Source organism: Schistocerca americana, chromosome 1 (assembly GCF_021461395.2).
Source record: "Schistocerca americana isolate TAMUIC-IGC-003095 chromosome 1, iqSchAmer2.1, whole genome shotgun sequence".
Classification (NCBI taxonomy): Eukaryota; Metazoa; Arthropoda; class Insecta; order Orthoptera; family Acrididae; genus Schistocerca; species Schistocerca americana.
The window spans coordinates 1,113,208,025-1,113,225,028 of record NC_060119.1 but is presented as its reverse complement, the minus strand read 5'-3'; the positions used below and the strand labels follow the sequence as shown (position 1 = coordinate 1,113,225,028).

The following is a 17,004-nucleotide window of genomic DNA, read 5'->3' as shown; positions in this document are numbered from 1 at the left end:
ACCATATATCACCAAACTTCCCACCCCTTTTAAATAACCTTGCTTCCCACGATCAACGATTTTTGCAACAGCTGAACAACGGAATTACCACCACCACCACCACCACCACCACCTACAATTTTTATGTCTTTTACTCCAACCGCAGCTCACTGCGCCCTGTTAGGGCATGTACAAAACATTTTACTTATTGCGACGCGATGCGCATAAAGGATAAATGGATATTTAGTAATTACCTGGCTCCCATAACAATTTTACTGTAGGTTTCACGCGGGCAGTACCAACACAATTCGTAATATTTTTGACACAGTAAAAGAAATCCTACATTCGCAATCTTATTTGCAGACTTAACGCTGTTTAACGTATTGGACAAAGTTTGGTTCTCTATCGCCAAAATTCTAATAAAGCTTTAAAAGGAATTTGTGCGAACTTATATACGAAATCCGAAAACACAAGTAAATAGCTTCCCATGCTACACCGATAAATGTGCTATGTATTATGCTATTTGATGTAGTACCCTATTTTAGCACAAAAACTTACCACGTAGTCACCCATTATTGCTCAGTCAAGTCCTTCACGCTCCACACACCACTTCTCCGTCGGAACGACTGAAAGGCGAAAGCTCCAGTGACCTGCAACACAAGTGAAACCAACCGAGCTGACTAACGTAACTTCAAGGCCGCATTGCTTTGCTCTGACGCGGCTCTGTTTGACGTTCTTATAACAGAAGGAACTTCCCCGTTGTCAACAATTTTACACTGCCGCCGATCGGCTTATTGCAAGCCATCGCTCCCCACTATCCAGAAAAAAACACAGACAACCTAGACAATGCTTTGTGGAATAATTTACTGTTTTAATTGATACGCATATGGTGGAAGCAGCGGCGCATAATGAAAGCTCTTCTCCAGTTGCTTCGATCTGACTAAATCAGCTTTAGCTATTGATTGTAATACACAAATCATACGATTCAGTCAGCTGCGTTTCCACATGTGAGAATCTAGAGGGAGTATGAAGCCGATATCTGACAGTGATATGGCGCAATGCATAAGGAAGGCGCTACACACATTCAAGATGAGCAGACTGCAGTTCTATTCTGCCATACAGAATTCTTCGTTCAGGAGGTTTCAAAAATCGAATGCCGTGGTCGTTCCTCTGAATGGATCGCTAACCTCGTCTTTTTGTTCGTAACTAAACTGTTAGACAATTCAAATTATATTATTTAAAAAACAAAGTACTCATAAACGACTTCACATTTTAGGATGTCGTTGGATTGGAACAGTGCTTGGTCTTTATATTTTTTATGAAAAAGCACACGTGGTCTAATAGCCATCGAAATGAACTTTCGGTCGGCGCCTAAGCTTTTTGCCAGGGTCGTAGACATAAAATAGAAATAACTATAGTATTGTTGCCTCAATCCCTGAACTACTGGGAATCTCAAATACTTCCATGATTGATAGATTGCTACCTTCGCTCTAGAATGAATCAAGTATTTCGGGAGTAATGTATGTGGAAAGACGAAATATGAAAACAGAGCTTACCGTTTTATCCTTGGGGTACAGCAGTACATGGAAGTCAAATATGGAACTGGAAGAAGGGTAAGAGGTTGCTACTGTATAAGCGGATCAGTTTAATAATTTGCAAAATGTATTACGTGGCGAAACGACGAAGCATTACACAGACACGAATATTAACGCGGATTTACACGCTGGTTTTAATTGGTATTGTGTTCAAAATTCAGCAGAGATCCGTACTCAGAGTATATTCAATATGTGGCAACGGCTGCATTTCTAGCTACTACCAGTACAACCGTAATATTAAAGGCTGTATCTTCTTTTATCGCCATGATAGCATCTGTGTGAATAATGGGAAATTCTTAAAATAAGAGCGCAGTCTTTAACGTAGACAGCGGCAATATAACATTACACGGAAATTAAACTGGGAATAGTCTGGATTAATGCTTGCCATAAACTGCCTCGCTGTTCTGTAAAATTACGAGGACGACTGCAGGCTTTGCACGTCGTTTGACAAAACGTTAAGGCGGAGAAAAAATAGAATCGTTGGCATCTGTTCCTCAGTCAGTGATGTTACATGAGCGATGTACTACATGTGAATTTAGTAAATTCACTGTGATGTTCACTTTTCTTTCGTACTAAAAGATGTGGTTATAGGTCTTGAGCGCAGAAACTGTTTGGAGAACAAACGGTCCTGGTTAAACATTCACAGGTTATTAGGCGAGCAACTGTCTCCGTTAATTAAGCGTTTGGACAACTTTTCTCCTCCAGAAAAAAAAGGAATGTCCGAGGAGTGTCAGAAAATCAGACTAGACTAGTCTAGCAATATGCAGGAGTTCCAGCGACGGGTTTACAGTTAGTATACACGATACGCAAACTGCTCAAGCCTCCTCCAGGTTCTGCGCCAGAAGAAATTTACGCAATGTGTTACTTCAATTTTCCAAGTTTTTCAAGAGACTTAATGTAAACTTAGAAATTCGGCCATGAAGTAACCGTGTTAAAGAAACAGCTCCGTGTCAAAAATATTTTGTATTTGTTAAATGAAAGATTCCTTTGAGCAGCATAATTTGTTGCTTTCGAGGTCAATTTATTAAATAATTTTCGAATTTTTATCTTGTACCTGCGGACGTTATCGGTCTCCTTCGAAATGGCTTCATTTGTTGGAATAAAAGTATTATACTGGGATGAACAGATAGCTACATTGAATTGTGAAGTGGAACGACCGTATAGGCCTACCTGCAAATGGCAGGCTACGATTCGTTGGTAGTATGTTGCGAAACTGCAGTTTTTCCTCGAAAGTGAGATGGTATTCAAACCATTTGTACTCCCACACCAGTACTGCAAAAGTCTGAGGGACCCATACGAAGTCAGATTAGCAGAGTACAGTGAACGTGTATGAGGACAGAGAGAATAGTCGCAGGCTGGTTTGACTCCTTGACTGGCGATCGGCAGACGCTTTAAGATAGGCATCGTACATCTCAGGACCACCTACTAGGAAAGTTGCAAGAGCCGTTTTTTAGGATAGAAAATATTTTTTAGCTCCATGTACTTAACGTTTAGAGATAAGCGATGTTCGCGAGAGGGGGAATCAGGCTTACAACAGATCGCACAGTAGTCAACAAGCATTCATTCTTCCCAAGCTGTATCCGTAAACATATGCCACGTAATTTAATGACTTGCTGAGTGTAGATGAAGATACTATCTCATCTAGATCTTTTCGTTATACTTAGACTCTCTAATCAACTTTTTACATTTGATCTAGATTACTGTGCAAACAATTTTCTTTTAACTACAACCAGTAAAAAACAATACTGGCGCCGGAAGTTATGTAATTTTCGTGCATTTAGACTTTGTATGTGACTGTACTTAACGGCAATCTAAACCTCACAAATAATTAAACAGGGCCTAAGTTCATAGTGGAACGCTACGTTTAGGTTTCTGCCCGCTCGCCAGGTCGATTGAGCGACTACGTCGAGACCTTGCAGCTATTGACCGGTTATTCGCAGGTTGCTACACCGCTTTACTTCCGTGAGCATTTTAGCAAAATTACTCAAGTCTGATTTGATCTTTTATGGATCTCGAGAAATACCTCCCAATTGCTTTGTGATAAATATCACCTATTTAAAAATTTAAACGCTGTTTTAGATTTCTGTGCTATGAATATTAGAAAAATGGTAATTACAAGGTATATACATTCATCTGCAACCTTATCTGTATGCTTCGTCAATCCCGCTTATGTATCATTCATAATGATTTTAGTGGATACTTAGTGTAATGATCCTATTATGATAGCATCCCTCTACTTTCACAGTTCCAAGTAGTATGTAACGTCGATAATAGGAAAATCAGTCAACTATAGCGTTAATCAACTTAATCTACATACATCATATATAAGGACTTTGTATACATTAAGATGACACTAGTGAATCAAAACTTATCTTCAGAAAATTAATGTTTTACGATTCGAAATCAAATATTTTGTCTGGTTATAATACAAGGGTTGAATAAAAAAATGGTAACACCACGAGAACGCATGCTTGAACACAAATACAGATGCCAGCCAAGCCTGTAGGTTGTGCTGTTTTATTTGACCGAGAACGGCACCTGTGCAATGTCGTCAATACGTTGCAAGTATCAGTCATGATCAAAACGGTGTTCTGTGTAGTTGTGGGAGCATTGTGTTGAAGCTATATGGATTCGAACGTGGGAAAACTGTTGGTGCTCGTATGGTGGGCGGTTTCGTAACCAAGGGAGCCGAAGTGTTTCGTGTTTCAAGCGGCAACGTATCGAAAATTTATATCCCAAATAGGGACAGCGGAAAAACGTCTTCGGGCAAAGTCACAAAGTGGATGTAAGTGTGCGTCGAGTAATCGTGTCGGGCGGTCACTGAAGAGGACTGCGACGAAAAATATGAGGACGAACGCCACTGACTGCACCGAAAGACTAAGTGAACGTCATAAGCTGAGAATTGGAAGGCGAGCTGGAATCCCACGGCCACTCATCAGTGACACAAATGCCTGTTACAGGAAAAATGTGCGGAAGCCATGAAAGTCTTGACTGAAGCAACGGAAGAGTCATTTGGTTGGTCTTGTTGCGCACTGTTGCCAAGCTCTGGCCGAGTTTACGAACTAAGAACGAAACGTGGCAAGGGTTCTATGATTTGGCAAACCATATCGTTGCGATCCATGGACACCCACCATTGCCACTGCGTGTTCTCATTACTGTCAAGGATTACGCGACTGTTTTGGGTGGTCAGGTACATCCCATGGTACAATATTTGTTCCCCAATGGTGATGCAGTGTGCCAAGACAGGCGCCTGCTCACAAGCTCTTATCGTACAAGGCTGACTTCAGTATTATTTTGGTCCACTTAGGAGAAAATTGTGAGAGATCGCTATCTACTTCCATCATTACATGAACCTACCATTGTGTTGCAGGGAGAATGGTGTAAGACTCTCTGAAACCATACAGAAGCCGTATTTATCCATTTCGAGGCGACTGGAAGTTGTTTTGAATGTCAAGAGTTTCCTACACCGTATTATGCACATAGTGATATGATTTTGGTGTTTCCAACCCCGGTACCTTTAACCTTATCGATATATTTTAACTGATTTCGAAAGAAATATCTAAAATAATGAACCTATAAACCTCATCTTTCAGTATTTTCTTATGATGCACGACTGTCGTAAAATCTCTCACTGGAGTCTGCACGCTTAAAGTTCTTTTTAGGAAAGACCTTAGATGCGTTCACTAACTGGCTTCTCACTTTTCCTTCACAAACTCTTGACGCTAATTCTCGTTTTCAGTCCACTAGGAACCACAAGCATCCATGGCAATCTAAATATAGGGGAGCAGCTGGCGGTTTTGCATGGCAGACCGACGAGAGAAATGAATGATCGTATGGCACTGGCCGGGAGACCCCGCCAGAGGTAATTGGGAGGGTATATTTCAAACCACTTCAGCGAGTTGCGCGTGGAACACACTTCCCGATCGGAGAAAGCTGCAAACTTGGCAGAGAATCGAACCCGAGAGCCCTGGGTACAGACTAGAGGAAGCTACGCTAATAACGAGCTGCGGAACTCTCGAGAAGATACGTCTGAATTTAACACTGCGAGCGAAATGTAAATTACGTTACGTAACTTCAGTCTTAAGTAACGAGTCCCATTGTCATCTGCGCAGGTCTTACGTCTATTACACGCGCAAACAAAGTTGAAACTCGGCGCGGTGGCTGATGGGAGCGACCGTAAAGTCATTTCCCATTTTCAGTTGCCACCGAGTGTCAACTTTGTTTGCGCGAGTAGTGCATGGGATTATGCTAGATAATAGAATAGGCACTTGCAGGCCAGATTGTCTGTGGAGGAAGACAATACCTCACAACTTTAACAATGTTGCAACTAAATTCTTCGTTTTGGTGCCATGAAGTCCGTAGTTGCTGGATAATTACATGAAGTATTTCAAATACTTCTACGTAACTACTGAACGTGCGTTTTTATTTTACCTTATACATTTCATTTTATTCATTTAAAACGTCAACGTTTCTAGATCGAGAAATAGTTCCTGCCAATACATTTTTGGGTAGTCTTAGGCAAGTCAGATATGACAACCCATTAGAGAATGAATGATCGTCAAAGTCAGGCTGCAGTATTTCTGTAAAGACATATCTTAACAGTCAGAGTCTTTGGCGAAAAATCATGAGAAGATCAAGGACACCATAATCAGTAAGTCGTGGTAACTGCAGAGTTGCAAATACTATAAGAAGCTTCTCTTTCTGCGACCTCTTTATTTTCTACTTTCGTTATGTATCTAAGTGGATGTGCTAATCCAAAAAAGAAATATCGATACCTAATTTTCAAATATAAAAGAGGTATCACTATTATGCCGGACTGCAACGTATATTTAGACTCGAGGACGTCACGACAAAACTATTCCACCTGGTATACTAGAGATACGAGACAGGTGAAAGACTAAGACGACGTAGTAATTCTTATTTCAAGTAAGGCAGTTGGTGACGGATGAACATATTTCCGAACTATCAGTTTAGTAAGTTGTACTTCCAAATTACTGACACGAATTATTTACAGAAGAATGTAATTGCGGGAATTCGACCTGAGGGAAGATCAGTGTTCAGAAATTAAGAAATTCAGCCTTCAGTTCTGAACAATTCGCCTTTGCTGAAGCGCTGCACTATGTTAAAGATTTAAAGATCAGTGTGTTTATGATAAATTAGGAACACGCGAGGCAATAGTGATCCTATGGCTTATTTTGCAAGATAGGTCACAGAAAGGCACACCTATATTTATAGCATTTGCAGATTAAGAAAAAAAACTACTTGACAATGTTAACTGAAATATACTCTTTGAAATCTTTAAGATAGCAGGGATAGGATATAGGTAGGACAATGTCTTCTGTAGCTTGTACAGAAACCAGAATATGGTAATTAGATGCGAAGGATGTGAAAAGGAAGGAGTTGTGAAGGGAGTGAGTCAGGGTTGAACCCTTTCTCTCATGTTACTCAACCAAAAAGTTGAATAAGCAGTGCAGTAAAGAGTAGGAAGTAGTAAAGGAAATTCAAGTTTAGGGAGGAGAAATGAAAACGGTTTGCCGATGAAGTTCTAATTCTGTCACAGACAGCGCAGAACTCTAAGATCATTTTAACGGAAAGGATATTGTCTTGATAAGATTAAGATCAATGAGACGTTAAACAAGGGAATGGAATGTTGTCTAATTAAATCAGGTAATGCTAAGGAAGTGAGCAGTAGTAAATGAGTTACTTTCTGGGCAGCAAAATAGTGGAGGGTGGCTGGAGTAGAAATGTCATCAGATGATCAAAACGAATTACAAAATGATTAAGACGAGATATCTGTATGCTGCAACAACTGGGAATTGACTCAAAGTGTAAAAGTCATCCACGTGAGCACTAAAAAGAATCTGCTAAATTTCAATTACACGACAAATCAGACAACTCTAAAGGCTTTAAACTGAACTAAATACTTAGGGATTACAATTACGAATAACTTAAATTGGAACGACCACATATATCGTTTTGTGGAGAAAGCAAACCAAAGACTGATTTATTGGCAGAATACTTAAATATAACAACCCTATTAAAGAGACACTAACACTATGCTTGTCCGCCATCTTCTGGATTATTGCTGGGCGATGTGGGATCCGCATCAGACAGGATTGATGGGGAACGTCGAAAAAGTTCAAAGGGCAGCTCGTTTTGTGTGTAAGTAGGCTGTTTAGGTTCTTGTTGGTAACGCTACGTAGCCCTCTGTATGAAAATCACTGACTACGCTGTGTGAAGGCTGTGGTTGGTTTGCATTGTTGGAGTATATGCTATTGTAGTGTTGGGCAGTTGGCTGTTAACAGCGCGTAGCGTTGCGCAGTTGGAGGTGAGCTGCCAGCAGTGGTGGATGTGGGAAGAGAAATAGCGGAGTTTTGAGAGCGGATGATCTGGACGTGTGTCCATCAGAGACAGTAAATTTGTAAGACTGTATGTCATGAACTGCTATATAATGACTTTTGAACACTATTAAGGTAAATACATTGTTCTCTATCAAATCTTCCATTTGCTAACTATGCCCGTCAGTAGTTAGTGCCTTCAGTAGTTTGAATCTTTTATTTAGCTGGCAGTAGTGGCGCTCGCTGTATTGCAGTAGTTTGAGTAACTAAGATTTTTGTGAGGTAAGTGATTCATGAAAGGTATAGGTTATTGTTACTCAGGGCCACTCTTTTGTAGGGATTATTGAAAGTCAGATTGCGTTGCGCTGAAAGTACTGTGTGTCAGTTTAAGCACAGTCATGTATAATTTTTCTAAGGGGATGTTTCACGCGTTATCGCGAAATTTGGGAGAGCGCGCTGTGGATATGACACCCGAATGGGGGTGGCAGTCATTAACACAAGGCGTTGTTCGCTGCAAGACGTTCTCATGAAATATCAGTTACCAACTTTCTCCTTAATGCGTGAAAATATTTCGTTAGCGCCCATCTACACAAGGAAAAATAATCATCACAATAAAATAAGAGAAATCAGAGATCGCACGGGAAGATTTAAGTTTTCATTTTTCCTGCGTGCTTTCGACAGTGCAACGGTAGAGAATTACATTGGTTCGATAAACCATCTGCCAGGCATTTAATTGTGAAATGTGGAGTAATTATGTAGATGTAGATATGAAATGTAAATTGGCAATAGCACAAAGAGCGTTTCAGAAAGAGAAATCTGTTAACACTGAATATAAATTTAAATGTTAGGAAGTCTTTTCTGGGGATACATGTCTACAGTGTACTTTCGTACAGAAGACATACGTGGACGAGACGCAGCTAGGCCAAGAAGAGAATAGACGCTTTTGAAATGTAGTGCTGCAGAAGGATGCTGAAAACAAGATAGGCATATCAGGTAAGTACTGAGGTACTGAACAGAATTGGGAGAATTTGTGGCACCAGCTGACTGGAAGAAGGGATCGGTTGGCAGGGTTGTGAAACATCAAGGGATCACGTGTGTGTGTGTGTGTGTGTGTGTGTGTGTGTGTGTGTGGAAAGGGGGGGGGGTAAAAATCGTAGAGAGAATAAGAGCCTTGCACGGGATAGAGTAGCATGGAGACCTGCGTCACACCAGTTTTCAGACTCAAGGCCACAAGAGCACAATCTCTTTTTCGATGTCTTCGTAATGTATTATTTCAGTCCTATAGTAATTTACTTCCGGCCTACTGTATTGATGTCTTGCATCGTTGTGATTAGTTTATCGGAAATAGAGGCGAACAGATGCAAACTTACTTTTCAGACAAAGTTAGCTATGTGTATAGAACGTTAGGCTGTGTGTTAGGTTCTCCGTTGTTTATTTCTGTAAGTGATTTAACACACCACTTGTTAGCAGCAGAACCAGTATTGCTCGCAGATGATGGTAGCGAGTTTGCTCTACTGCTTCGCCGCCATTGGCCTGGAGGAGAGACGGGCACACCCGTTGGCGCCGAGCTGTCGCCTCGTCTGGCTCCAAAACAGATCAATGCGCGCCTCCTGGGCGACAGCGTCCTTGTGGTGCCAGGAAGCTTTACTAGGCGGCCGTCCGCTTTCGATTCAGATTCCTATCCCTCAAATTTACAGTCAAGCTGCCTCTTCACCACTCTACACTTCGTATACAACCAGTTCCCAAAGAACACGAATCCGTGCAAACTCTTCTCGCAGGTTAAACGTTCCTGAAATCTGACGAAAGATGGAGAACCATCAAATGATCACAAACAGATTCGTACATCGTTATCCTGTTGAAGGCTAACTTAACACGTGGCCGAAACGCTCTTTCACGACACACGGCCTCACCACGTAAAGTTTACTCGCCATTTACTACCATCACAGCCACCAACGCTGTTATGTTACAGGCCTATGACTCAATCTACCTTGTTGGGTAAAGCGAGTACTGACACGTTCTGCAGCACAAGGTCGTTCGGATTTTCAAAATAATTCATACTACAAACCTCAACATTCTTTGTAGTCTTTTCTCTAACCATTGTTCCCTAATGTACAACTGTATTATGGTCGGTGTTCAGCACCTGCAGAACTACGCCCCCCCCCCCCCCCCCCCTCCACCAAACAAAATCGGGGTTATATAACCAGAGTTTTCACTAATTAGCAGTCCATTGGGGGCAAGGTATAAGAATCATAATGCATAGAAGTACGAGAAAAGTGGTGATTGGGGTAAAAAATTGCTCTTCACCCTCCAACTCTACTGAAATATGAGGTACTGACTTTCAGTTTTTATGGACTTTAAGAAATGGCTGACTGCTCAGTCTTAAGTTTAGCTTGTTCTGTAATTACGTGGCCCAGCACGATGGCAAATATTGTGACTTTATTTTATATCTTAAGTATCAATCTAATTTTTTCCGAGGTTTTACAGTGCTAATCGCTTTGCATATTTCTTACTACTTCTCGAATTCTCCCAATCGCTATCCTTTAATACTCTTCTGCAATGCATCATCTGTTCCTTTTTACCTATTTTTGAGATGTCCACGGCCTTTTTCCATCTCTGTACTTTTGGCCAACACCTTTGCACAATTCTCATTAATTGTCTTCCCATTAATTATTTTTGTTCTTATCTTTCGTCAATTTATTTCGTGTCTGTGCGATTTTCTATTTCTTTGCAATCTTCATTTCGTGATATTTCACACGAATAAGTAACTGTTGCCGTCTACGACCATTTTGGTAATATAAAAAACAATTTTCTTATCATTTACTCCGAAAATCTTTATTACCTTCTACGTGTACAAGCTAATCTACCTACAAAAAAAATTGTGTACGTGACCAATAGTAACAGAAGCTTTTGAAATGTATTAGGCTACAGAAAATATTTAGCTCGGATAAATGATTTACTGAACTGAATTATGGAGGAAAGAAATGTATGGACCAACTTGGCTAAAAGAGAAGGGATAGGTTGACAGGATATCCTTAGACATCAAGGGACAGCTAGACTGGTAATGGAGGGGAGGGAAGTGAAGTGATAAAAATTCTAGTGCAAAGACAAGGCTGGATTACAGGGCGAAGGCAAAAGTGAACGCAGGGCGCAGCAGGTACGCGTAGACAGATTGTTGCACATGTTTGAGTAGATGTGGTTTGATGTCTTCGGACTGAAGACGAAAAACAATCAATTCTCCAGGCTATTACAAGTTCACGATTTTAATCAGTTTTAGTTCAGCGGGTGCAGAATTTTTCAACAAAAATAAAGGATCAGTCGCCAGCTGCGCAAGAACTGTATTTGGTTCATTTTACTGGTTACAACAGATTAACCTTATCTTCGAAAGTTAAATAGGCTCATTGGTAAGCCAACGTCAAAATAATAATCGGACGGTAATATCCTACAAAGTATTGGCAAAAGAATGTATAAAGCAAGAACGTTAAAAACAAACGTACAAAGATTGAACAGCAGAAGTAAAACAGTTTTATCACAACAGATGTAAAATAGTTAAGCTTGCGAGCCGAAACATACGTTTGCTACAAAACCAATAAAACATCGCAAAATATGATATGTGCGATGAAAGTCAACCACCACACCAATGACATGAAGGGCATTGAGTGATGTCTGGTTTATTGAATATGTAGCAAAGTATGTTGTGGCTCTTAAGCTTAATTACTTTATTTCTGTTTGAACAAACCTGTTTTACTTCTGCTGTTCGATCTGTTCTGTTTTTAACACTCTTGCTTTATATAAGAATTTTTTTTGCCGATCTTTTGTAGGACACTGCCGTTTGATTCCTATTTTGGCGTTGGCTTAACAGTGATTTGAGCCTATTTTACTTCTGAAGATGATAGTTTAAACTGTGGAAACCGGTAAAGTGAACAAAGTAAAGGTTTTCTTGTGCAGCTGACGACAGATTTTTGTTGCTGTAATAATTCCTGTGTCTTGCGTAAAATTTTGTTCTTCGTGAGTCTGTAAATGCCTCGACTCAGTTGTATAAACATTGCTAATATTAAAAAGCCTCTCGCCCCTCCCCCCGATAAATCAGGCGAAATAGCTTACGTGTATCTTGTACGGCTGATTTTAAAAACTGACTCGAGGCAAGCTTTTTCCGAGTACATCATCTCTATTTCCTCAATATCGAGGGCCACACATTAGTACAGTGTAGGGAACAACCTCCATCCACTTATAGGCTGGCAGCACACACTATTAGTAACGGTACCGCTGACGTGTGTTCTGGAAAGTGCAACATTCAGAAAGGACAGGCGCAAAGTTAAGATTTTTAATTAATTTCCCCATAAAGAGAATTTTTTGAAGGAAATGTTACAATATTAATTTTAGCATGGAAAAAGAAAAGCTACTATCAATCAACAATGATAAAACATTTTCGTCCATGAAATCCAGTGTCGTTGACAAACGGCGCCAAGGTTGATGTCACGTTCCTTTACTTCCGGAAGGCATTCAAACGCAGTCCCACACTGTCATTCCGAAATCTGCTCTTACAAAATATCGGCCCACTTTTGAGACTAGATTTATGACTTAATACCATACAAAACTGAACACATTCGTAAGTAAAGAAATCCTTAAATGTAAAATACTTTCTAGAGTACCCAAGGAGTGTTATATGACATTTACGAATCATTGTACCTAAAAAATAATCAAGCAGATAACGTATGAAGCTTTTTTAGGCTGTTTGTGGAAGATGTCAATTGGAAACTTGACGAGCCATGAGACTCAAAACGCGGGTAGACCTGCAGGGAACTACGCTGAACGTCAATGAATAAAGTACAGGGTAAAATAAGCAGACACACTCACTACTGTTCGACTGCACAATGGCAGTAAATAGTTGGACACAGCAATAATCTTAAAATATCTGGGGGTAACCGTACGGGGCGACCTAAAGCTTAATGACCACAAAGAAAACCGTAGGGAACGAAAATTCACTGGAAGAATTCGAAGGTAGTGTAGGTCATTCACAAATGAAATTTCTTACCCTCCGACTTCAATAAGCATTTAGTAATTCCAATTCTAAAGAAAGCAGATGCCGATATGTGTAAATATCACCTAACTAAGTCATTGTTGCAAAATACTAACACGAATTATTTACAGAAGAATGGAAAACTGATAGAAGTCTAACTTGGCAAAGAGTTTGGATTCCAGGGAAATGAACCACGCATGGCAATACTGACCCTGCAACTTTCTTTAGAAAATAGGTTAAGGAAAGGCAAACCCACGTTTATTGTATTTGTAGACTTACAGGAAGTTTTTAACAGTTGACCGGAATACTCCATTTTAAATTCTGACGGTAACAGGGTTAAATACAGGGAGGGAAAGGCTATTTACGACTAGTACAGAAATTAGAGGGCAGTTATAAGAAGGGCATGAAAGCGGTGGTCGAGGTGGGGTGAGACAGGGTTTTACTCTATCTACCAATTTAATATTGGAGCGAAATGTGGGTGGGAGCATTTTAGATGGAGACTACGAAATGAATTCAGTAAGATTCAGAAGGGTGTAAGTTATCTAAGTTATTCGGAGATGAAGAGGCTTGCACAGGATACAGTAGCATGGAGAGCTGCATCAAACCAGTCTTCGGACTGAAGACCACAACAGCAGCCTCTTTCGACCGATTCTTAAGTACTGCTTGTCGGTTTGAGACCATTGCGAGGTAGGATTAATAGAAGAGGCAGGAGAAATCCAAGGAAGACCGATGCGTTTCGTCATGGGTTCATTTAGCAAATACGCGAGCAGTACGGACACGCTCATTGAATTCTAGATCAGACGCTGCAAGTGATAGTTACAGATATACTGTTACAATTCTGAGAGCCTACATCCCGAGAACAGTCAACACTATCTGATCATAAGTATCTAGACACCCGTATGTAATGCGAGACTGACCACTACACGTCACGAGGGGCGAATCCGCTAGTGTAAAACCAGGCAGGGAGCATTGTATTGTCAGTAAAGAAGCAGCAACAGTGGAGTGGATGGGTCAGGAAACCTCAGTGACTTCCAATGTCGACTTATTGGACGTCACCTGAATAACAAATCCATCAGGGACATTTCAACCCTTTCAATACTGCCAGAGTTGACTGCTGCTGATTTGACTGTGCAGTAGAAACGAGAAGTAACAGCTGCAGCTGATACGAGACCATGTAGACCTCGTGTAGTGACGGACAAAGACTATCGAGCACCGCAGAAGCTGGTTCTAAGAAATATCAGGAAATCAGCGGAAGGAATCATTCTTGAGTTCCAAATTGCTATCTACAGTACAGCTAGCGCAATGACTGTGCGTGGGAAGTCAGATTAATATACAATGGTCGATCAGCTGCTCATAAGCCATGCATTTCTGTGGTGGGATTGCGGTATGGTCCCCTCACTCCGTTTAAACCAACGCTAAGGAACAGTTCGGAAACTGGTTGATGGTAGCAACATGACATTGCTTCCAGTCGTAAAGCAGCCCCTTTGAGCCAATTTTTTATGGACAATAACGTTCCTGAAATTTACTGGCCTGTTTAGAGTCCCGACCTGAACCCAACGGAACATCTGAGTTAGAATGTCGGCTTCTGTCTAAACCCTAGCTTTCGGAATCCCTACTTTTTCTGGTTTCGGCCCCTTAACGAAGAATGGACTGCCATTTCTCCAGATATTAAGATACCTCATTTGCAAGTGACCCCAGCAGCATTCAAGCCGTCAAAGGCAAACGATGGAGACATTCCATATTAATGTCCACTAATAAGTGTCCGCATACTTTTGCTCAGGTAGAGCATTACTTCATCCTGCACAGACGGAGCGGAACTACGACGGGAAAAATCAGGCACATTTCATCTGATACGTGGGCTTACCTACGTCGTCCTACCCCCCCCCCCCCCCCCCTCCCCCACATTCGCAAATGTAACAGGAATGCAGGGAAATGATATGTTACCAGAAGTACCCTCGCCATTCACTGTAAGACGAAGCGGAGTGTAGATGTAGATGATTAAAATCATTTGAATGTCCTAAAAATGTTTGTCAGCGTTCTTCAACTGCTAGAGGTGACATGGCACTGAACTGAGAAAGACCTAATACGAAAGTCTGAACTTGGTCCTGTAGACGGGGCCAAGACCCGCAAACTTCCTGTTAACACACTGCCCGAACAGGATGCAGTCTACTACATTCAGCTCAGCATCATTATCTAAGACAGCATGGGTATTATTTCTCTGCACGAAGCTTCATATGGATGTCTCTAAGGATCTGTTTCAGTCAGTGAAGCTCTATAACCTTCAAGAACTGCAGCAATTATGTTCAACGATACGTCAGTGTGCCACAATGGAGGGGGGCATCGTTGAGCTCTGAGGACTCATTGTACGACAAGCAATTTGCTCTAATAGACTTAAGTGGGGATTCTGGTGACGCCAGCGCCTTAGCTACTGGTCCGAAAGCGGTTCAGGCTCCTGTCTGAAGTCAACGCAGTGTCAAACCAAAAGCAAAAGACCGCACTCAAGTCATTCATAAATTTAACAATACAAGGGAACTGAACATCTGGACTAGGAAATTTTCGTGGTCTTGGCGGCCAGTTGCGTGTGTTCTGCGAGACCTGATTTTATCGGTATAGGCAGAGAAGGAAGTTTGGGGTTTGAAGTTCGGTCGAAGACAAGATGAGTGGAGACTAAGCACAGGCTTTGATAGGCCCAGGATGACGAGCTATTCGCCTTAACCGATTTTGAGAAATCATGGGAATCTAGTTCTTAACAGCGAGACATGGATTTGATCATAGTTACTTCCAAAGGCTACCTTCGTTGGCGGGTAAGAATCAGCCCATTATTTTACCCATAGACTATGCTGAAGCCATCGTAGGAATAATCTGGCGGACAGGTCGCAAATTGAGTTCCTGAGTGGGTGAAGTACGCACTTCTCCTGAAACCTGAGCTGGCGTTAGTCTGGTCGTTGTAGCATACGTACCACTTAAGCTATGTTTCTTCTCCTTTGCAGAAGAAATGATCATTGGCTGAAAGGAAAGTTTCTACGTAGCTCATACTATTTGATGTGTGGTTTCTGGTGCAGTACTATGAAATGGGATTCCATGTGAGTGTCAGTTATTGGTGACAGCCAACTGCACTGTCCTGCTGAACTTCAACACTATAAATCTCTCTTTCTCACAACAAAATTTATTAGTCATTCAGAGGTTTCACTTGGACAACAAATATAACAAATCGCATGCGAGGTACTAATTAGATTCAGTCACCAAGCTCTAAATACATGTTGTTGTTGTTGTTGTTGTCGTCGTCTTCAGTCCTGAGACTGATTTGATGCAGCTCTCCATGCTACTCTATCCTGAGCAAGCTTCTTCATCTCCCAGTACCCACTGCAGCCTACATCCTTCTGAATCTGCTTAGTGTATTCATCTCTTGGTCTCCCTCTACGATTTTTACCCTACACGCTGCCCTCCAATACTAACTTGGTGATCCCTTGATGCCTCAGAACATGTCCTACCAACCGATCCCTTCTTCTAGTCAAGTTGTGCCACAAACTTCTCTTCTCCCCAATCCTATTCAACACCTCATTAGTTGTGTGTTCTACCCATCTAATCTTCAGCCATTCTTCTGTAGCACCACATTTCGAAAGCTTCTATTCTCCTCTTGTCCAAACTATTTATCGTCCATGTTTCACTTCCATACATGGCTACACTCCATACAAATACTTTCAGAAAAGACTTCCTGACACTTAAAACTATACTCGATGTTAACAAATTTCTCTTCTTCAGAAACGCTTTCCTTGCCATTGCCAGTCTACATTTTATGTCCTCTCTACTTCGACCATCATCAGTTATTTTGCTCCCCAAATAGCAAAACTCCTTTACTACTTTAAGTGTCTCATTTCCTAATCTAATTCCCTCAGCATCACCCGACTTAATTCGACTACATTCCATTATCCTCGTTTTGCTTTTGTTGATGTTCATCTTATATCCTTTCAAGACATTGTTCATTCTGTTCAACTGCTCTTCCAAGTCCTTTGCTGCCTCCGACAGAATTACAATGTCATCGGCGAACCTCAAAGTTTTTATTTCTTCTCCATGG

General features: G+C 41.1%; 1 protein-coding gene across 3 annotated transcripts in view; it reads right to left on the bottom strand.

Moving 5' to 3' along the window:
- LOC124618611 (annexin B10) overlaps positions 1-17,004 on the bottom strand; it is a 111,529-nt gene that overhangs the window by 52,356 nt on the left and 42,169 nt on the right. For all 3 annotated transcript variants that reach the window (XM_047145363.1, XM_047145366.1, XM_047145365.1), the window contains exon 2: positions 538-629. In XM_047145363.1, the coding sequence (XP_047001319.1) occupies positions 538-552 (15 nt within the window). In that variant the 5' untranslated portion in view covers positions 553-629. The remainder of the gene's footprint in view (positions 1-537; positions 630-17,004) is intronic.